Genomic DNA, 23,524 nt, shown 5'->3' with positions numbered 1-23,524 from the left:
TCCTTTTCTTTTGCCTTATGTTTTGATGCTTTTAATGGTTTTATGTGAAGCACTTTGAATTACCTTGTTGTTGAAATGTGCTATACAAATAAACTTGCCTTGCCTTGCAGTCTATAGTGAAAACTGGTTGATTTTGTGTGTGTTTTGACTCAGTAATAAGAGTAATCAGTTCATTTTAAGAAAGAAAAAAGGAGACGAGGTTATGAACTGAAATTAGGATTTTATTAGTAGACATTTCCCCCGATACATTAATCTCAAGTTGTCCACAGATTGGATATGACCCCTTACAGTCCCCCACCTGAAAATAAAACAGCTGGTTCTCACAATGTTCTCACCAACAATTGCTTAAATACTATAAAAAATAAATCAATTGCACAAAATAATTTGCCATTTTGCTTGTGATTACTTCTGTGCAGCACTTGTACACACGTACAACATTGACAACGCCGTGATATGGTCCAGGAGAAGGCGGGTCAAACTCAACAGAAAGAACCAACACTCAGAGCAACAGAGATCTAGTTTAATGAGCGTTAGTCTATTGCAGCCACTCGCACCAGTTCACCAGCTTTACAGTCAACTTTGTTCCTGTTTGGGTTCATTTATGACTGGAGCATTCGGCCGGTGTGAAGTTCAACTCAAGTAGTGTTTATGTGATTGATTTTTAATTACTCTATTCATGACGAATCTACCTACACCCTGTACTGGCTGGTAAATCTGACCGACGTCACGTGTACACGAGTGTTAAACTGGTGAGTGACGTTCACTTCAAGCCCCGATCACGCGCTCTGCTCCTCTATGAAACAGCTCAGATTCAATCATTAAATTAAGTGCTGTTTGAATTCGCTACATAAGCAAAAGAAGAAAAAAAAAATGACAACAGAATTATTTCATAAAACCTCAAACATCATAAATAATGAACAAATTAAAAATACACAGAAAACAAGGGAATGAAAAAAGGAGGCACTGAGCGTGACAGAGTTGTGTTTTTTTTTTAAAACACACAAACTAAAAGTTAAGTTGATACAAGATGTGTCGTCCCCAAAATGTTATAAGAATGTCCAATCATTTGGAATATATTAAGATACACTAAGAAGGCAAAGTCAATATTTGGAGATACAGCTGACTATTGAAGCAGAGAGGCTCACGATGTGCGTCTGTGTCGTTGGTGTAACCCGACTGCACAACAGCTCAGACGTGCTCCGTTCATGTCGAGGTGCAAACGTTGCATGGAGATGGTGCTGTGAAACACATCACAGCTCCTAAATGCACAGACAGCCGAGATATTTGAACAGCGGGGAACACAAAGCAGGAAAATGGGAGATTTCTCAAGATCACGAACTGCAGCTCAACTTTCTCTCTAGTTACTTAAAGCAACCTAGAAGATCACTTACCATCATTTCCTTTCAACAAAAGCTCTTAAATCTCCTTTACTTTTTACGACTGAATTTTATTTCTTACACTGTTTCTTTAATTGTTTTTCAATCTCCTTTTCTTTTGCCTTATGTTTTGATGCTTTTAATGGTTTTATGTGAAGCACTTTGAATTACCTTGTTGTTGAAATGTGCTATACAAATAAACTTGCCTTGCCTTGCCTTAAAACTTGTCATTTTTTTCTTTGTCAAAATCATTCTCACCTGTGCAAAAACAGGTCTGCAGGGAATGTGAAGAGTGAAACCGGTTCATCGTACATTTCTCTAATTAAAATCACGAGAGCGAAGCAGCAGATAAAGGGACTTTTAAGGAAAACTCACAGTGAAGAGTTTCTGTACAAATACTAGATGTCCGGTCGGCACGACTGTGCGACGGTCCCTCTCAGGAGCACCATCTCTTTTCTTTGTGCCAACATTCATTAGAGTACTTTTCACTGTTCTTTGCCAAGCTCTAGACTCTCTGTTGATAAGCGGCTCCTTTTTACTACCATCAGTATCAGAAGAAAGAACATGGACAGATGATGAGACAACAGACCGCTGGGCCCTCCTGTGTGGGGGCAAGACGACCAGGACAGGTGTGTGTGTGTGTGTGTGTGTGTGTGTAGTTTTTTTTGTTGTGTTAACTTTACATCTGTAGTTGTTTTGTGTTGCTTTGTAGTCACTTTACATCTCGGTGAGTTTTCCAGGCAACCTCTAAACATCAAATCTCTAACATATCATGTTACAGTACATCACGCCGACATGAATAATGTTTTCTTATTCTATAATCGTGCCTTAATGAGTGGGATTAATCGTAATGTAAAATCTTGAGGGTTCACATTGTCAAATTCCCATCACTCACACAGCAGATTCTCTCCCTCCCTAGTAGTTAATATGGCTTAACAAGCATCTGTGCATTATTTATACACTCATTCACAAGAGGAATGTAATGTGGCCGTTACTTAAATGAACTCAGTGTCATTGGGGATCACGGTTACTCAACAGTGGCTCTGTCTAATGCGGGGATTAAATATTCTCCAATAAATGTCAAACTCCTTTTAATCGAAGGAGAGATTGAACTCTGTAGGAGTAAAGTTAGTCTTCCAGGTTCAGCTTTACATGCAGTCACTGAACGTCACATTTGACCTTTTCGGGACAGCGTGGTTGTTCTGTAAGAACAGGTCATCACGACTTAAATCTCATCTCGTGGGGTGGGGGGGGGGGGGGGATTCACTGAGGGCTGTTCTTCATACTGTACAATGCTACTGTAACACAGGGTCATCGGTGAACCTGTGCTCTGTTCATTCATGTGTTGCCCTGCAGGAGAACATCAGAGGGAGTTTCTTTTCTGATCCCAGGTCTGGTCTCACTCCAGCTGCACATTCCACTCTGCTGTCGAGGAAACACCCGTAGTTCTAGTAGTTGGCTTATTTCAACACATAAACCTTAAGCAGGAGGTCAATGAGAGGCTAACAGTGGATACTAAATGTTTTAGGGATACAACACAGGGATGCATTCGATTTATCTTGACCGGCTAAATCTGTATTTAAACTAGTATTTCTTTATAGTTTTGTTCCTTAAAAAGTACTTATATTTATTTTCTGAAAAAAAAAAAAAGAGAAGCATCCTCGAGATTCATCTTCAGTCAAGGAGCGTTCACATCCCTGATTCCCCTGCTGACTGCGTGTCCGTCCATGAATCCATCAATGTGATTATTATGTGTTACTTCATGTTGCTGCAGCTCGTATTCACTCATTAATGACACACGTGAGGGTTTTCAACGTGTCGTCGTCGTCCGGAGGCTCGGCAGGTGGCGAGGGTTTGATTGTGAAGACGTTTAAACATTCAGATCTGAGGGTTTGTGGGCCGTTAATTGTCGTACCAGCTCTCTGCTGCTGCGATTGGTCAGAAATAAAATGGTTCTTGTGCCCTAAGCGATGCCGGGGGCAGAGAGATGGGGAAACATGTGCTGGTGGTTGATGTGACGTGAAACCACCAATGATGAGAATAAGACTTGAAGTGAAGATTTAAAAAAAATAAAAGACCTGAAGACTTAGTTGTCATCAAGCAGGCAGCTGTTTAAGAGGAGTGACGGGTATTTGGATTCTTTGTAAGTCTTTCCACTCTGTGCTGGGTGTGTCGGTTTAAAGACGATGATGATGAGGATGAAGATGGGTACGTGGATTCTTAACAATTCTCTCCATTTCGTGACAGGCAGGTCATTGCAGGTTCTAGAGGAGGAGGCGGATGAAGGCTAGCGGGCTTTCAGTAGATATCAGGCAGGCCTTGGTAGTTCCTATTGAAGTAGCCGCCGGTGTAAAGCCAGCCCTGGGAGTTGGTATACGGGTTGGTGCCCATCTGAAACCACCTGACAGACACAAAGAGGTTAATACTGTGTCTATCGTGACCATCTGTTCTGTTTACGCCACTATTCTTGTTTGTTTTGCAGTGTAACTGGGTTAGAAAATAAATGTATGAATAATGTGTGTTTTCAGAGAGCGAGGGGAGGAAAAATGAAAAATTACCACTTTTAGTAACGTCTTCACATCACACTAACAAAGCTCTTTTAACTTGCTCGGTAAGATAAGAAGAAGCGTTTGTTCTGAAAGCTCACAGCAACATTGCCATGTGATGTTTGTACCAGGTGAATGTCTAATGGAACGTTCCCCACCTGGTAGACCACTCCTCCTCATTCTTGGCTCTCTCCTTTCTGGACGCTCTCTGTTTCTCCTCCAGTCTCTCCTTCTCCCGGCTGGCCTCGTCTGCAGGAGAACAACACACACACACAACGTCTGTGGATTGTAGCATTTATCACAGCAGAACATACTCAGAATTTCAAGGTAGTTAAGCGGTTTGCATCTTTCTTTCTTTACGGATCACTCGCTGAGATCAGCGAGACGTCATGAGACGGTGACACAGACAGCCAGCAGGTGGCAGCATTGTCTTTATTTCTGTCTGTTCTTTGTATCACACCAGAAGTCACTATAGACACCAGACTTTCAGTTGCATTTTTTCAGCAGCAGATAGTAGCATCACAGCAAAGTGTTTGTTTTTCTTCCAGTTACTGAGAGAATAATCTGTTCCATCAGTCAGATGTAACTTCTGATCATACTTTTATCTTTGAAGGTTTCTGCAGGGCATTGCTGCCAAACCGGGCAAACAGAACTCCACTGATAAGGGACTTTTTTTTTTTTTTTTTTTTTTTTAATCAAATTACCCATGATGCCATTCTCCATGGCTCTGATGTCCGGCCTGAGGCGACAGTCTGTGGGGGCCACGTTGGCCTCCATGCCGGGCTCCAGCTCATTGAGAGACATGGCAAAGTTGGTGAAGTTGTACATCTGGGGGAAGGAAGAGAGGAAGTTATGGATATCGAGTGCGTTTGTAAATGGATTAATCCGGCATCTACCACTGACTAAAGTCACAAAGAGTGTTCTGCCACTTGATTTAAAATAGCTCATGAAGTGCTTTTTGGTTTTCCAGCTCGGTGTTATGCATGTGTCTTTTTTATTTTCATACCTCAGCAGAGTGTGCCGGTCTGGAGTCTATCCTCCACAGCAGAGTGCTTCCTGGTACAACAGAAACCGTCTCCTGGACTTCGGGCATGTCGTCTGCGTCATCGTTCTCCGCTCCCTCCTGCTCCTCCTGGAAACAACACACTTCATTGTCACTGCTGTTAAAATCTATTTGCTCGGGGCGAAATGAGCTCTCAGGTCACATTAGAAGCGACTTTGTTTGAACTTTATCTACAGGAAGCGTTGTGTCACCACCTGTCTCGCTTCAATAGAGTTTGTTCGGAAAGGTACACGCATGTTGCAGATATTATGCTTCACTACAAAATATCAGATCGACTAAAGCTGAATAGCTGAAGACCTCCGCGACAGCCGACAGAAGCCTGTTGGTCTATCTGGATGAGACCAGAACGCTGTGGACGTCCTCAGGAAATAAATGGGACGAAGACCAAAATCACTTCTCACTCACAAGCAGTTCAATAATATTCAGAATATGGGAGAAATAAAAGCAATACAGGTGCCAGTTCCACAGATTTTCAAACTTGTTCTCACATTTTTCTGCTTCTTGTTGTCTCCTCTCCTCTCCGACTTCTTGTGGGCCTCGTAGACCTGAGGGTCGACGCTCCACATGCACTCGGTCCACTTCCCATAGATGACACAGTGCTTCTTTTTACTGGAGAGAGAGACAGACAGCACCGAAGAGAGAAGAGTAAGTAGAGGAAGAATTGGGGCAAAATAGGAAAACGAGAGAGAAGATGAAAGGCAGGAGAGACAAGAAGTGGAGAACAAAGAAGAAACAGTTTGGGGAAGAAGAATTAAGAGGAAGGGGTGCACAGAGAAGATGAGGAAGAACCAGGTTAGTATAACAACTTTGTAAACATCACATGCTGTGAAATGAGAGGATATACATGCTGTAGGTGACGTCACAGTTCGTTACGAACCTCTTATCCTGGATGTATCCCTCCACTTTGTGCAGCTCTTTGCCAAACATCCCACAGGACTTGAAATTCAACACACACTTGTCTCCAGTGCTGCAGGAGAAAAGAAGAAATAATCAGCATGTCTTCCTTTCTTTTTCCCAGTAAACGTTTCACCTTACTTAATAAGTGAAATTAAATAATAATTCCTAGACACTGGCATATTGGAGCTTTTTTGTTTTTTTGAGTATGCAATAAAACATGAGACATGTGACAAAAGGCTGCCAGTTGGATCTGGCAATGAAAATGTGATTTTGGGCGATACAAAATAAATTGAATTGAAAATGAAATGTCAATCAAGCGCGGTGACGGAAATAAGACTAAAACAAGCCCTGCAGAGCTTCCCCAGACAAACAAAGGTTCAAAAAGACACCACAGGACTGTTTGCCTGAGAAGACATGCAGAGCGCAAACAAGCTGCAGTCTGAAGTATCAGAGTCAACGCAGGAGTCGGGCCGATACCGCCGTGTCACTTTGAATGCGTTTTATGTGAACTAGACTGTGGTTCAGTTTCCTCTAAAGAACTGAGGAGTCAGAACTCTGGACCACCACGGGTGAAGACCGGGGGGAGTGTGTGTGTGAGGCTCAATGACATAGTAGTCACTCTTGAGCACCAATAAAGGTCAATCAGCTCCATTGATGACTACAATCCCCTTTAAATGACCTTTATTGGATATTAGAGTCACAGAAAAGAAGCTTCTTTCATATATTAACATGTGTCTAATTTCACAACGTTGTGTTTGGGTCACCATATGTTTACCATGTCAGGTTTGTTTCCAATAAACTGCACTTATCTCTACAAATGAAAAGCTGATGAACATGGAATAGAACTACATCTCCCACGCGTAGTTTACCTGTGGTTGAGGATCTCCACTGTTCCGTACTGCTCGATCCATAGCTTGCCCAGGATGATGTTGTGCACGCAGCAGTAAGGGTTGCTCCATGTGTACGCCTCGTTGTGCCTGGGGGAGAGGGGAGACAAGAGGAAGGGAGTTCAAGGAGGGATGAAGGGCACGGAAGAATAGAGAAGAAGGAAATGACATGAAAGTGACAGAGGGGATAAAAGAGGGAGAGGCAGAACATTGGGGAGAGGAAATAAATAGAAGATGAGGAAGTGCTTTTAGATCACAAAGCTGTGATATGAACACGCTCTCTTTTGGACTCACTTGAGTATCTCTAGTGTGATGGTCCCTTTGGGCTCAGCCTCAACGCTCTTGCCCCAGAACTTAAGTTTGGGGTAGATGGAGCCGTGGAAGACGAAGTCCCCGACCAGACTCTCTGCATGGAAAGCACTGACTGGGGGATGATGGGAAACCTGCTCCGACACCAGCCGGAAACCCTGATCCTCTCTGTTGAGGGAGAAGAGGGAGGATCAATGAAGTGCTAAAACTGGGTGAACTTAAAAAGAGTGTTGCGCGTGTGTGTGTGTGTGTGTGTGCGTGCGTGTACCTTGTGAGCTCATAAGTCTCTCCCAGCAGAGGGTTGAAGGGTTTTCCAGTTCTATCCCACTGAGATGCAACTGCTGACACAGCAAACGCAGCTACTGCCTGAAGACACACAATTTACGGATCATGTTAGGGAGTGTGTGACATGACAACGTCTATATGTCGGTGTGTGTGTTGCATGTTCTCATTTTAAGTGTGTGTGTGTGTGTGTGTCTGACCTGCATGCGCTCTATGGAGTCGGGCAGAGAGCAGGCTCTGTTGATGAGGTAAGTGTGGTCCATGTATTCGGTGATTCTCTGCAGGAAGCTCAGAGGCTCGTTGAAGGCGATGGGCATCGTGATCTTTGAGAGTTCCTGTGAGAAGCGCAACATGAAGTCCGTATTTTACATTTCACCAACAGAACGGAACAACATTCCAAATCATTTGAACTTCTGCAACTGAAAAGAGAACCCGTCGATCGTAATAAACGGGGTAACGCGATCTTACGCACTGAAACGATGAAACACTACACAGCCAATCCTTACCAGTCCAATGCATTTCTTCAGGATGCTCCAGATACTGACAGTGGTTCTCGAAAACATGGCCGCAGGTAATGAGGTCCTGAAATGAAAGTAATCATATTCAGTCATCATATTCTGATGATTGTTTCTTTTTTGCTAACTTTAGTGGCGACGTGATCATATTTCACATCTTTGTGAATAATAATCACACCACCCTTATGTGATGAAACAGAGTAATAAAGGTCCCGGGCCGTATTCTTTCAGCTTCCTAGTACCAAGAGTTGCTGCTCGTGACGAAATTCTTCGACGTTTTCTCAGAATTTCCTCTTACAGTTAAGATGAGATCCTGGTAAGAGCTTTAATGTGAAAAACTGTTAGGAGGAAGGAGGATGACTTATAAGAGAGGAGAAAATGGTGGACAGACAGAGAGGAAGGAGAAATATTCCCCCAAACACTGAGTGACACTGAGCCAATGAAACGCGACAGATCGGATGGTGAAGGGATCATGTTTGTTGTTGATCTCAGAGATGCGCTCGCACCTCCAGCCCAATGCAACAATGGCAAAAACGAAGGTGATCACAACACTTAACATTTATTTTGAAGCCTGTGTTCCAGACATTTTGTAGGCTAATTTTAAAGTCAGCCTTTGGCTTACAATGTAATGAACAGAGCTGTTTCATATACTAGTTTTCTTAATCACACCATGTATGGATATAGAGACCAAATTATATAAGTAGACCTTTTGATTTCACTGTCTATTTCATCACGCCTCTTTAAAAGAATGCCTCATACGTAACAACGAGGTCAACCACACCTCACTATGGTAAATGTAGTCCTTGCTTCCTCAATCAGCCCTAACATACCTGAGAACCCTTCACTACAGTACAACACCAGTGTGTCCTTCTTCTGTCTTTTCTACAGATTGCCACATGTACTGTCACAAAGTTAACTTGCTCAATTTTTACCTTACAGCTTCCAATTAATGTAAAAATAGCAGCAGGGTTTATCAAACAAGCATCCAACCCAAACCAGTGAGCGTTAATGACCCTAGCCAGCACATTGTCCTGGTTCCAGTGGAAGGCTTCCAAGACTTTCTGGACTAAATGCAATGCAGCGACAAACAAAGAAATAACACAGCGCGGATGGAAGGCGGTGCACGAATGCAGCAGTACCGGTGCTTCTTGATGCCGTTCTCCTGTGGCACTGACCCGTTGTTCTTCCGGCTGCTGCCGTCAAACACCAGCGCATCTTTGAAACTGGCCTCCGACACCCCTTCATAGGACTCGTCTGAATCCAGGCCTGTGGGACAGGAACGCTCACGGTTACAACAAATCCTGCGACGTGACACATCAGGCTTTTTTAATATTTTGCTGCCAGTTAATATGGGATCAAATGTGACTGTTACACTGTGACTGTTTAATGTCGCTACATGCATTTGCATACATTTTTGCATCAGGAACTTCTTGCTCATGTTTGACTGGCAAATGTTATTGATTGCCTGTAACTGTTTACACTGACAAACCTCTTCACTGACACAGCACCGAGTCACTTTAAACACTCTGATACTAACTCCCTTTTAGTTTAATACATTGTCAAGATTCCAAAGTTTCAAGATACAGCATATGCCCGGCTAAGTGTGGTGTTTAAATATCCCGTCTGCCTTTTTACTATTAGTTGTAAATAAAGCTGCATTACTACAGGAAACCTGCATGTGATTAAATAAGCAGTAGCTGTTCATGAGAATACCCATGTGGTAGCAGAACATCAACAAAGTTCGATCATTAAGTGCTGCAGGGTGGAGGCATGATGCCCTCGAGGTGGGGCCTGAACAACAGCTTAAAATAGACCGAGTCGTTTATCGTCATTTGTTAAACACGCCTACTCAGGTGTCAGTTGTGTGTCAAAGGTACCAGCTGAGTATTGTTACCATATCAGGTGAGCTATTTCCACCATGAATAATATGGGAAGAGGAACATTTGCTGCTGATCTGCATGTATACCGGTACATTTATTATATACTGTAAACAGCAGTTTGATCATATTCTCCAAGCCTCTGTGGCTGTCATGAAGCGAACTAGGAGCAGAGCTCTGTGATGAAAGGGTAATAATGTTGTCTTCCTTTCTGCAACTCATCATTGGACTTGAACCTTTTAGAGGACTTTAATGAAATAGACATTTTAATCAAATCCCAGTGAAAAGCTATTATCATAAATAAGAGGTCCAATGAGGAAGAAAGACTCGACAATAAGGCCAAGCTGGAAGCCACCTGGTGCTGATCACAGCTAACCCTGTGCACATGTTCCGATGAATAATACATCTGCCCTGGTCTGCATCTGTCTCAGATCAGTAAGACGATCATAACCATGACACAGACACGCTTGAATCTTTTATTTATATCTATCTGCATGAAAGAAAAAAAACCTGCGTAAGAGCGAACAATGGCTGTGCGTCAACATGGATGCCTGCCAATATTATGCAACACGTACACAACGGGCAGTGAGGGTACGAAAACAATGGTGCTCATGATTACTGACGGAGAACAACTCCCCGATCTGCCCCGCCCTTCCACCAAACATGAACACGTTTAACGCTACTGAATGGACACGAGAGCAAAGTACCGGTAACGTTAATGTTTCTATCACAGTAAAATGTTCACCGCCGCCAAAATCCATGTCGTCTACATGCTCTTATTTCTCATAATCGTATCCCAGAATTCATTGCTGCTCTCACCACCGTACGACTTTTACTTCCGGGTTTTTCAGCAAGTTCCATAACCAGTAGTCATGAGGACACTGGAGGGACACGACACTCCCGTATAACCTACTCGTGAGCGAACTCAACTCTATTTTTTTTCTATTTTGTAATTAGCTAATGTATGGTATCAGGCCCGTCATGGCAACTGTAACATTAGCATGCATGGCATCCCATGCGTGTTGACTTGGATGACTACTCGTCTCATCTCTCTACAGAAGCAGAAATATGAAACAAATTAATCATAAATACAAGTCAGGATGTATTTAACGGCAGTCCTCAAATGGGGATATCAGATAAAGTGTTACGTGCTGATTGTTGGATAAAATAAATATGTTCCTCTGTAATTGAGCACTGTTGTGTGTTGCTGATTATGACCGCAAGACAGCAGACCTCTGAATTATTGAACCAATCGTTAGAGTAAGGCAGGTTAAGTTCCATTGGATGCTATTATGCTTCTGTGATGGAGACAAAAACAGACCATCTAATTAGGAATGACGGGGCCACAATCTCTTATGACAAAATGAGATGCTAACAAACATAATCAATACTTTTTTTCAGACTGACACACACACACACACACACATACCTGTGACGGCGTCGTAGAACTCATCCTCATTGTTCATCTTCTACAGTCAAAGGCGACCAGTCGTTGAGGACGGGTGAACTTCTAGCACATGTTCCTTTCGGGGGGGGGGCGATCCCTCAGAGTCCCTCTGGAGTGTCACCACGGAAAAACGGCACAACGTTCGGTCGATACCCAGGAAACGTCCAAAACGCAGTGCGACGACGATTTTGGGCAGATGCTTTGAACCGGAGAAGAGTAACACCAGGAGACGTCAGTCAGAGCAAATCTGCTGTTTGAGTCACCGACAGCACAGGTGATAGAACATCTGAGTTCTGGTTGTATTCCTTTGGCTTCGATGAGAAGATGATTATTGACCTGTAGAGACAAAGGAAGACAACACACAATTCTTGAGTCTCTACTGGTGTTGGTTTAAGTTTTCAGATGACACAAACGGGTCCTTCCCAGTGATCTAGGCTACCAGCTAAAACAGATCAGCTTAGTCTGGCTGAGTGACAGTCTTGTCCATCATGGCCCACTGACTGCAAACAGAGAGTTTTCTAGTCCAGTCTATAACGGGGACAGAACAGTTACCTCCTGTCTGGCTCTTCGTCTCCAAATGGCCTTTCATTATCAAATTCCAAAAATACAAAAAAGGTCAAATTTCGATACATAGTTACAAGCGATTCGTTACAAAATGAAACGGCATGACATTGAGATTCAAGGCTGAAACCACAAGTTCAAAATTAGCATGGAGCAATAACTGCTGGAATGCTTCAATGTCTGCCTTTGACGGGGCTTTTTGGACCATGTAGGAAACAGGCTTCTGTTTGGCTGCTTGTTTTAGCTTTTTAAAAGCATAACATTTCGCCTTTGATTGAACTTGTACTGCACAGCGCTATGCGTAGACGACCCTTTCTTATCCGGTTGAATGTCGGTGAGTAACGGTGACAATCAGTGAAGGTGGAACCATATTCCAGTTTAACCCCTTCACATACAGGGTGAAGTGATTAAATGGAAACATGAGTTTATAAAGCAGTCAGTCAGTCACCCATAAAAAGCTTTTGGAAGGAAATGCTTCACTGTGCTGGCAGCAGATCACATTGTTCTGCTGTTTTAAAAGAAGCTAATATTTCCTTTCTAGCGTGTACTCATTGTTTGGTATCACTGCCCACTTCACCACACTCTTCACAGTGACTCAGAATAAATACACATGATTTACGCATTTCTTTCTCTCACCACTATGACCAACATGCCTGACGTCACACCAAACTAGCATGAAACACTTCCCTCTCTTTTCTGACACACAGTACAGCTAAATCCAGTTCTTCATGTTCTTGATCTTCAGTTATACATCATGGCTAAAGGCGCTAAACATCACAACTACAGCTGGATATCAAATATGTTTTGGGACCAAAATGCATTGAGCTGTCAGACGTAATTTTGTTAAATGAAACTCAAATAAACACCTCACGGTTGTATGTGTCCGTCGACCAGTCAAGTTGTACTTCAGATCCGTGTCTTTCCAAAATGTCAGAACTTCATCATTTGATCCTATTACACGTTTGTTTGAAATTGTCATAATTAGTTTATAGCCAAAAACGTGACCTTTGACCACAAGAATAAGAAGAAGAACCCTCAAGGCGTTCCTGAGATAGCAGGTTCACAGGAATGGAGCGCACACGTGTACAGACAGACAACCCAAAAATATAATGCTTTCGGCCACGGCTGTAGCCGGCGCGGAAGCATCAAGTCTCTATTCACAGCCTCTGAATTTCCAAAATGCATTTCAGGAAGTAATATGCCAAACATACTTGCATACTAACAAACATGCAACCCTAGACGGATAGTGAGCGCCGTCAAAGGGAGCTAGAGGATGTAACGCAGGAAAAGCTTAAGTCTGAAATAAAATGTTACTGAGCAGCATTGTTTAGTCCGCTCACATCTTTGTCTAAAGTTGTCTTTTGGCTCCTACATTATTTCAAAACAGCTTTCAGGCTCTTAGTTGCTTCTGAATGTAGTTCAGAAAATTCTAGGAACGACGCCTCATCATTCCCGATTTAGACGAGATCACTTAATGTCATCTGCTCTTCTCCTCAAAATAGCTTCGTTCTCCACTGGAAACACTGAACGATCATCACACTACCTCTAAGTTTGTCAGCATTACAAAGTCTGTACATACCTGCAGTGAAACTAAATCCCAAAAGAGACAAATCATCTCATACAGGGCCATTCATTTGTGAATCTGGGAGGGGGGGGGGGGCGGTGCTTGTTCTCTCTTTCCCTTCATCCCACTCTGCCGTATTCTACTCAGTGGAAAGGTTCCTACCTCTCCCAGTGGGAGGGAACGCCTTCAGCACACAAGTGAACTCTGGCCTCTGTGTTCTCAACAGATAAGGTGGACAGAAAGAACAATTGAATACCAATTTGTCAAACAGCTAATTTAAAGTCCGACCATAAGTTTTATTTCCCGTAAATCTATCGTGGTGTCAAGTGTCAGAAATGGTGTCAAGTAGGGCTGGGCGATAAATCGATTTAATCGATTAATTCGAATGTGTGCTTTAAGGCGATGTGTTTTATTGAAAATCGAGAAAATCGCCCCCACCCCTCCCCCCGTTGGGTTCCCGTAGTAGAGTGCGCGCGCATTGTTTACAAACGAAAACAATGGCGGCTAGCAGTGAAGCTCTCGTTCTTAAGAGAGGCAAGAATGTGTCTTCGGTGGTCTGGAAATGGTTCGGGTTCGTGTCATCTGACACAGAACAAACAGCACCACGATGTAAGGTCTGTCTAAAAGCTATTGCTACAAAATCAAGCAGCACAACAAATTTAATGCAGCACGGAGAAGTTTAATGCAGGGAGAAGTGTTGTTGCCCTGAGGAGGGAGCAGGACCGCGGGAGCACAAGCGACGCCGCCGCCGCCGCCACCTCACAACAACAACCCAGCATTTTGGAGACATTCACCAACTGTACTCCGCATGAGAAGAAGAGTGCCCGGTGGAAAGCCATCACGGATGCAGTCGCGATGTATATCGCAAAAGATATGGTGCCCATATACACCGTGGAAAAGCCGGGGTTTATTCACCTTCTCAAAGCTTTGGACCCCAGGTACGTGCTACCAAGCCGTAAACATTTTTCTGACGTTGCCTTGCCTCGGCTGTACAATAGTACACGCCAAAGGATCTCTGCGGAGCTGGAGGGGATGTCATTCTACTCCGCAACAACTGACCTGTGGTCCAGCAGGTTGACCCAGACACCGATCCACTTGACTGGTGGAAGCGTCACCAACGTAACTTTCCAAGGCTAAGTACTTTAGCAAAGAAATACCTCTCTGTGCCAGCTACAAGTGCCCCCTCTGAGAGGCTTTTCAGTGTGTGGGGGGGCATTGTTACATGCCACCGTGCATGCCTGAAGCCAGAGGTAGTAGACAGGCTTGTCTTCCTGGCAAAAAATATTTAGAAAAAACATGCACTACTGTTTAATACTGTTGGTTATGTTGTGAATGCACTTGATTTTGTTTACATGCACTTATTTACTGTGCAAAATATGTTATGTTGATGTTAGAACAGATGTTGCACTTTTGAAAATGTGAATGTTAAAGGGTCACATACATTTTATTTCATGCTGTGTTTGTATCAGTGTATTCAGTTAGAATAGCTTACTGTAAAGTTACATTTGCACAGTTGTTTACAATGGAAGGCTACTATTTAATGCCATTTAATGTTATGTTTAATTAAATTGTATATTTAAATGATTCAGGGAAACAAAAGAGTGACCAAATACTTTTTGTATACTACAGGCACCTTTCTACAATGTTCAGGTTTTGTTTGCACTTTATTTTTATCAACCTACGAGGGAAAATCATCACAAAATAAAATAAAAAATTGTTTTCAACAGCTTCTGTCATCTGCAAATTTTTTTGGGGGAAAGAAATCGATTTAAATCGTGAATCGGATTTTTTGTAAAAAAATCGGAGATTTTTTTTTTAGGCCATATCGCCCAGCCCTAGTGTCAAGTGTCAGAAATGTGTCTCCTGAGTCTGAGGACACAGACAGTTTTTCACAAACTGTTGGTCCGGTTTCAAGTCCGGTTTGTGTGCCAAAACATGAACAAAGCCTAGCTGTGATAACCCTTATCCCGCATATTTCATCAACGATTCAGTATCCATGTTCTGCAAAGATCATGAAAATCTACGTAAAATGAACAGGAAACAAGTTTTATTCTCCGAATAGTGGTGATATTCTACCATTATGCAGAATGTGTGACGTTTAAACTTCATATCAGAGCAAACTAAAACCTCTGACAGGCCGAAACAGAGCCGTTTTATTTGTGCAAGTAAATACTCTTGAGGTCTTTTTGCAGCAGCTACTGAGACCACGAGATCATCTTCAGAACACAAATGGCAGACGAGGGTGTGCAGGCTTCAAGTCACTAAATATAAGAAAAAAATAATATTTCAGAGCATGGCATCTGGCAGACAAATAGCAAGCTCTGCCAACCTGTCTGTCTGTGAATAAAGCAAACACAGCTGAAGATCTGATTTGCATGAGTTACAGGACCAGCATGTACTCATATATGGAAATATGGAGCATGAACATCTGCCCAGCTGCACTCCCTCAGTTAAACTCCTCACTCATCTCAACAGTATTATTGCATTATTGCTCTCATACGACAGACGAACTTACCAGTTCTGACACTCATGTTCATGTAACACATTACACATGAACTGACTACAATTCACCAAATTCTTTAAGAGGGAATCCCTCTCGCTGTAACTGCGCCGACTGCATTAAAGACATATATAACCTGTAATCTTGTAGCATAGTGCTTCCAGGTATGAGCCAGAGCCACACACAACTTTTATTTTGTAGTAAGCAACAGAAAGCCTGAGGTTGTAGACAATAAGCTCACAGACGTTCTCACAAGAAAAAGAGAAGAAAATTCCTTCTGATTTTGTGGAGACAAAGTATAACAACCACTGGTTGAACTACAACCCTCGGGCGGTCCTCGGCCTTTTTAAGATGTTCAACAGATTCTGCTCCTTGAAGACTTCCTGAAAACTCAACATGGAGACCTCAATAATTAGGTTGTCTGAAAATAAACAGGAACTGAGAATCCCCGCGACATATCTGGGAATGGATCTGACAAAAGATCTTCGTGTCAATGACTCTTTTTTTGGAGACCAAATATTTATTGGAATCCGATACAAGCATCAACAAGACCAAAGTGAAATGAAACACTTCCATATCGCTGTCATAAGACAGTATTACACCAATTATAATTGTACACACTAAACCCCGTTCTGCGCTAAAGTTTTATCAACTTGTTTTCTATTCCATAACTGTTCCCGTAGATTAAGAAAATCCACAAACTCACAGACACAGAAGGAGCTCTCTGATTGGCTCTCTGTTCTAGACGCCCGTGAGCTGTGACGTAACAATGACAGGCATTGCACCATACACACACACACACACACACACACACACATACACACACACGTAACCTCACTCTAAGGCTCTCTTACTCCATTAGAAATACGTAAAAGCACTTGTCTGACATGATGGCTGTAGAGATTACGTTTTCTAGAGGAGATGAACACAGTCTCACTGATATTAACTTTGGGTTTCTTGCACATGACACAAAGCTGCTGACGACAACCTGACCATGTTAACACAGTTCAAAGAGTTTGAGGTTCCCACATCTTATTTCTCACTAAATATAACAAATAAAACAGTGGTTTTCAGCCAAGAATGAAAAGAAAGATGCATTATGTTACTCACATGTATTTGTTTACATCAGACTTTGATCCTCATTGGGCCTTAAAACCCAAAAGTCACATGTCAATCTAGCTGGAGATAAATGCATTATAGAAAAAAAACAGTGAAAGGACCCTGAAAGCCTCCAATCCACCAAGTTCTACTGACACTATTGACCTCATCTTTTCATTTTACTGTCAAAACAAACAGGTAATACCAAAGCTTGTGACTGTAGCAACCACTGTTAAACTTTCCAATGGTAACACGGCAAAAATAACATAACTGAAATAACTGAAAGACAAACCTACCGATGTGACTGTTCCACTCATAAGTCCAGTGTAGAGACACCAGCCTCAACGTCTGTCTCCGCTATCCTCGGAGGGCAGACGAGAAAACATCCAAAGCCACAGGGACAAAAGGAGAGAGGACCAGAGACAGACAGACACAGAGAGAGAGAGCGAGAGAGACACAGACGCAGTGAAATAAATTAAGAGACGAGAGCTGTTGCCATGCGAGACGGAGCCCAGTGCTGAGCGAACACACACACACACACACACCTACCTCAATAGGTGACACACCTCTGCATACTGTGAAATGCATACCACAAGTCAAATTCTCACACACACACACACACACACACACACACACACACACACACACACACACACACACACACACACACACACACACACACACACACACACACACACACACACACACACACACACACACACACACACAAAGGTTGAATGCTGACTTAGGAAACAAGACCATAACAAGCTTTAATATCACCAACAACATCAAAAATCTGAAACGGTTTGAGTAAAGTGGGAGCCGATAATATGTAAAAAGGGGAAACAATTCAATTCAAGTTGCCTGAAACAAAAGCAGGACCGGTGGAGTTCAGTAACTCTCTCGTGTGTCATCAGACCAGTGGCTCAACTGACACTAGATTGTGTTTTCCTGAACCTTTACACACACACATTTCATTCTGCTTCTCAACTGCAGTTTCTGCTCCCCAATCAGGAATTTCTGATACGACAACAACTAGTATACAATGTGCATGCATTGAAACAACAACACCGGTGGCCTAGTATCAATATTTGTACTTTCTTGTAATGTTATTGACCTTTGTCTGGATTAGCCTGAACAATAGCAAAAAGAGAAGAATGAGCAAGCTAATAAAGCTGTATTTGACCCCGAACATCCTGATTTAGTTGAGTTCAGATTCTGAGGTTGACTAATTCCTTTAAGTATTTTAGAGGATTCTAAAGGGCCAAACCCCACCGGTAGCTGTGTCCTTACCGCAGTGATGCGGGCCCTTTGCTGCATGTAATCCCCTTTCTCTCTCCATCACTTTCCAATGTAGCAGAACTGCCAAAAATATATTTTTTAGAAAAGGCCAAATGACTGGCATCAAACACAAGGACTGCAATGAATTCCATGGATTCAATTAAGTCTGCAACACACTATATAGTTGCCAAAATCCCAAAATGTTGACCAACATCCTTGCACTTAGTTTCTCGTCTCACCAACATTTTAGTGCACAAACTAAACAAGATTATTTATTCCTTATTAATATTTCAGGTACCTCCACCGTACTTTAAACTCACTAAATGTTGTTTCTTAGCAGAGACCGTGTTTCATTTGATCAAAATCTACCACGCGGGTACTTTACAGTATAGGTCGTATAGTATAAATTAACATATGCCCACAACTACACAACCACAGCTACATGAGCCAAAGGAACGCCGCTCAGAGAGAAAATAGCTTCCACACAGTGAGTATCTGAAAACAAGATTTTCAAGGCCCGTATGTGTGTCACCCGTCAAGTCCATCATTGACGAGTGACAACAATGACTCAGCACCTGGTTCACCAGGCAAAGAATAAAGCTAGTCTGAGACCATGTAGTTTCACACAATTACCTTTGTTTTACTTGAGAACTAGACTTAATATCATCAGTGTTCACCGAGATACTTTGTGTGTCTGCTTCTGACTGTGGGGACGAGTATGTCCTCCAGCTACAGTGTAAACCCTCTGGGAAGGACACACTGTCTCATTCTGAGTAGGACGCTAAGAACACACACACACACGCACACACACACATAATGTCATGTGCATCAGCACATTCCACTGATACCTGCTAGGAGGTAGAACCTGCCCAGACACTCCCAACTGAGTGCATAACAAAAAGAAGCGCACAAAAGCAACTTCTGTGATGGACATTGTTCTCCACTGTGCTCACATGCGACTGGTTCAGCTGGCAAAATCTGGTTAAACTGGATTTTTTTGTTTTTGCTTCGGTGTCAAGGTGTTCTGGTGGTCCCGCGGAAGATAATTAGGTACTATGCAGGATGCAGGGTTGGATTTCTAATATAGTTTTCAACCTGTTGATGGCCTTAGCAGCTAGGTTTCACGTTTATCTGGACGAGATACACTTTCATTTTGTAGCGTGTCGCACAATAACAAGTTGTGTTGACATTCCTTCAGTCAGTTTGTTGCAGCAGCGCAACTTCGCCACTTTGTTGTCTTGTGTTGCTGAAAAGGAGAACATGATAGAGCCCCTCTTCATCTTGATGAATGAGAAGTGTTTGTTGATGTCGTCCTCACTATCAGTGAACAAGAACAGGCGAGCTGGAGAAGAAAACATGCAAACCAAGCTGCCCAATCACACTTCCTGCAGTGTGTACACGGTCCCCCAATTGTCCTGACATGTTGGAACAAATAATGTAGTGAACAAGTTAAATACCTGTCAAGGAAATTAACACTGCATCAAAATCTATTATTACCACCAATAATGAGACAGTACGCTGACATAATGGCAGACAGTTTGTCCCTGCTGACTGGCATGCACTCCCTATGACCACGAGCCAAACAAAGCGGAGCAACACAACGGCTGTTGCCTGGATGGTTGCCTGGACTAGTGCAAACGTTGCCTTATCCCCATGTGGCAACCCACTGCAGATGTACGAGGCACAAAAACAAAATGAAGCCTTTTTATGTTTAATTATTCACACAGTCGCTGATTGTAGAGGCAAAATATGATTCAACAGGAAGTAGGACACACAGTGGGAAATTCTAAAAACGCCTACCAAAACTACACCTAGCCAAAATAGCTCAAGTAGTTTCTACTAGTGTCTGCTTTCGTGTGTGTTGGACCTGCCATCACTGCAATATACCTCTCTACCGTGTTGAAATCTGGCTTTTAGGACATGCCTTGCAAAATCTCTTTCCTGTTCCCTTAAATTGAACCACAGAACTCAAACAATACATATCGCACATTCAGTTCATCAGGTGAACCACAGTTCATTCAGCCAACCACAACGTCAACAAACATCTCTCATATATCCCCCCTCGCTGAAGGTAGTCCGCCGGTCCAAAGTGATGCTCCACCATCGACATAGCAACTAACGAAGAGATAATTAAGGCCCTTTGGGAGGAAGTCGAGACAAATAACAGAAAGACAACAGCTGTAGTTCCACAGGGAACGGCCGTCTCATGTGACGAAGCAATAAACTCAGCAGAAAGAGTCAGCTGCTTCTTCTTTTTTATCATTAAACCGATTTGTAATTTTGTCGACAAAACATAACAAATAATGGCAAACAAATTACCTGACTCTTGTTATAGCAGCTACAACAACTAAATGCGTTTTTATTTAAATGATCGATCACCTACAAAATTACATTACAGTCAATTAACCACTTGCTTTGGTACAACTGAACTGTTTTAATTTATAAATGTAACAAAATATGAGGAGTTCAGTTTGCATTTCCACTTCATCAACGTAGAGTGCTGAATATAATCAAAGCATTTAACGTGGTGTCCATTTGGAAACAATTGTTACTGATTTATCGACAAAAGATCCAGTGTCCCGTTAATGTTGACCGGATAAAGGGTCTCAAAATATAAGCATCAGTTCCTTATGCCAATACCAAGCTCCCAATGTTTGAAATAGACTATACTAAACATGGTATTGGTATCTGAAGAGACTCTCAGGCTGTGTGTTGCTATGTGTACATCTGTATGTTTCTGTGTGCTGGCCATGAAAACAAATACCCCTCTGGGACAATAAATCGAATCATTCCCAGGCATCATCAGCATCACAAACCAGTTGATGCAGCAATACAATATCTTCCTCTGAGGGATACGTCTACACCAGGGAGAGCAGAGAAATAGCCCACTGTGCCAGTGCACAGCTCGGGATCAATGACCTCCAGTACACAGCTCGGGATCAATGACCTCCAGTACACCGAAGGTTTGTTTGGTCTGCCCTGTGAGTTGGATCTACATGGTGATAGAGGCAGTGGGAAGCCAAACAGGCAGGGGAACATTCCCACTGTGTGCTGAGGCAGTAAAGACTTTTAGCCTACGCCTTTAGGGAGATAAGTGCTGCTGGAAACCATTTACAATCTCTCCTACAAGTGGATCTGACCGGTTTCACACAGTAACGCTATACTCTTCTTCCGACCTGATGATGCTTTAAGGGTCTCCCTCACAATTCACTTTGGGCAGATACGAAATGACAGTCGCACTAACGCTACCACACCAGACAACGTACTGTAGCTGTTTGCTAATACATTTAGAAAGAGCCTGATGACAAACAGTAGTTATTAATACATCACTCAAGCGTCAAGCTGTTTGTTGTTAGTGAAAATCTTCATTGACAACTTAACAACGTTCATCGTCCAACGAGAAGCGCCGATGAGAACCCATCCCAGAATGCTATGCTACCGTGGACTGCTTGCTCGCTAACATTAGCACATACTGTTCTAGCGATTAATCTAGCTTGACAAATCTAAACTTAATTAACAATCAACAATGTCAAATGAGAACAAGGTAAGTAAATACGCATATGGGGTACTGCGTGTCCTTAAGCAGATAAACCTAGCGGACAGCTCCAACTCTGACAGGACATCAGGAGCAGTTTGACAGCTAGCATTAACGTTAGCGAGCGGGCTAAAAAGAAAGAAAAAAGGTGGCTAACAAGCATAGTTAGCACCTTTCTTATAAGAATAAATACAAGCTAAAGGTGTGTCCTTGAAGAGGAGACTATAGTCAGAGCAGTAAAATATCTGTCGCCTTACCTCGGCGCTGTGTGCAGAGGGAATGTTTTGACAAGTCCAGAGATATGAGCAGGAATTTAGTGTGTAGCCTGGGATTGACACAGAAGCGGAAGTCACTGGCCGTGGGGGCGTGGTTAGTTGAAAGACAGACATGGTCCGCAGCCAATCAGGTGTAAGGTGTGGAACGCTTGCCCAATAATATCACATGTTGAATGGGCGGTAGAATAGAATTGATAATGCCAAAAAATACACAATACTTGTTGTTTGACATGTACTGGTTTTGTTGTTTTATCTCATGTTATGGATCTTTTGCAGTCTGAGCCTTACTATAACAAGTCACACCATTGTTTTGTTTGTGTAGTTGTATTATTATTAATTGCTGAATGTATATCTATTTAGATATAAGATTTTTTTTAAAGATATGACATATAGATTAAACCTGGACTCATGACATATGATCACATATCTCAATTAATTCTTTGATCTCACTAGTATTTTGAACCTTTTTGTTTTGATATTGGACATAATATAATTGTGGATTGTGTACAGAGGTGGCCACTAAACACCACACCCTGATGGTTTCATATTCCAGCTGTCCTCTCTTTATCGCTTAACAAGATTAACTGAACATGATGAGAATGTCTGGAATTCGTGTATCTGATCTCGATGACTTTGTGGATTTTTCATGCCAGCAGTATATGACAGTGATGATGATGATAGTGAAAAATGGTGATCTGAAGATTGATAGAACATTTGGAGAAAGCGGTTCATATTAAAGTGCATCTTTATATCCTAATATGGTCTTTCTGGGTGCCGAACACATCAGGAGATGATGTTTGATTGTGTTTTATGTTTTTGAAGAGAACAAAATTGAGGTTTAAATCCATTAGCTTTTCTAAATGTGCACAGTTGATAACTTCCACCACAGAAAATGTTACTTCCTGCAGCTCTACAGGTCTTGTGATGTAACATTTGACCTCTGGATAGCTGGTGTTTATTTCAAGCCCCGTTTGTGAGACATCAGCTTGTCCAGTGTGTATTATCTCTCTCATAAATAATGCAGCCTATCAGTCATTGATATGTTTGATCCAGCTGGCTGGCTGCTTAGAGAATAGCACAGGCATGATGACGAATTAGGCATAATGGTCTGTACACTGACAGTATCTCTAATACACTCTGTCATTCTGTGTTCATGTTCCAGTGCTGTCAAGTTACTAAATTAGTCTCTATGTTGATTTGTCATGTTAGGGATTCCTGTATTAATGAATACCCTTTTGTTCCTCATATCATCAATTTGTTGTTCTAAACACTTGCTGGTCATACACACAAGTCTTGATGCATTTCTGGGTAATTTAAGATGAGCAGTGGTCATCTTGACTAAACACAGAAAACACACCATCCACAGAAAATATTTTTGAAAAGGGCTTAGCAGTAAAAGTGCCAGTTTTCCTTGCTGTTAAAACTGAACTCCGCATAAGACTGCACACAGAGAAGTGGAATCTTCACTAATGATATGATGTTGTGGGCAGCATCAAACAGACAAGCAGTGT

At 42.3% G+C, this 23,524-nt stretch overlaps 1 protein-coding gene across 1 annotated transcript; it reads right to left on the bottom strand.

The window, feature by feature from the left end:
• Positions 1-200: 200 nt before the first annotated feature.
• On the bottom strand, positions 201-22,054 carry LOC306781293 (oxysterol-binding protein-related protein 2-like). Its single transcript, XM_079274076.1, has 14 exons — positions 21,996-22,054; positions 11,182-11,535; positions 9,015-9,141; positions 7,867-7,942; positions 7,561-7,695; positions 7,347-7,444; positions 7,064-7,246; positions 6,752-6,859; positions 5,863-5,952; positions 5,474-5,594; positions 4,929-5,054; positions 4,627-4,750; positions 4,081-4,171; positions 201-3,777 (listed from the first exon to the last, which is right to left on the bottom strand). The coding sequence occupies exons 2-14, from the start codon at positions 11,216-11,218 to the stop codon at positions 3,675-3,677; spliced, it is 1,419 nt and encodes a 472-aa protein (XP_079130202.1). The 5' UTR covers positions 11,219-11,535; positions 21,996-22,054; the 3' UTR covers positions 201-3,674.
• Positions 22,055-23,524: the final 1,470 nt, after the last annotated feature.

Source organism: Melanostigma gelatinosum (assembly GCF_949748355.1).
Source record: "Melanostigma gelatinosum genome assembly, chromosome: 8".
NCBI lineage: Eukaryota > Metazoa > Chordata > Actinopteri > Perciformes > Zoarcidae > Melanostigma > Melanostigma gelatinosum.
The sequence above is the reverse complement of the archived record's forward strand: the minus strand, read 5'-3'. Positions and strand labels throughout refer to the sequence as shown.

Excerpts from the sequence above, each read along its gene's own strand:
- LOC306781293 (XM_079274076.1), bottom strand. The coding sequence starts at position 11,218 with ATGAACAATGAGGATGAGTTCTACGACGCCGTCACAG. Across the intron at positions 9,142-11,181 it reads GTTCTACGACGCCGTCACAG|GCCTGGATTCAGACGAGTCC; the intron begins GTATGTGTGTGT and ends CCTGTCCCACAG. Across the intron at positions 5,595-5,862 it reads GGATACATCCAGGATAAGAG|TAAAAAGAAGCACTGTGTCA; the intron begins GTTCGTAACGAA and ends CTCTCTCTCCAG.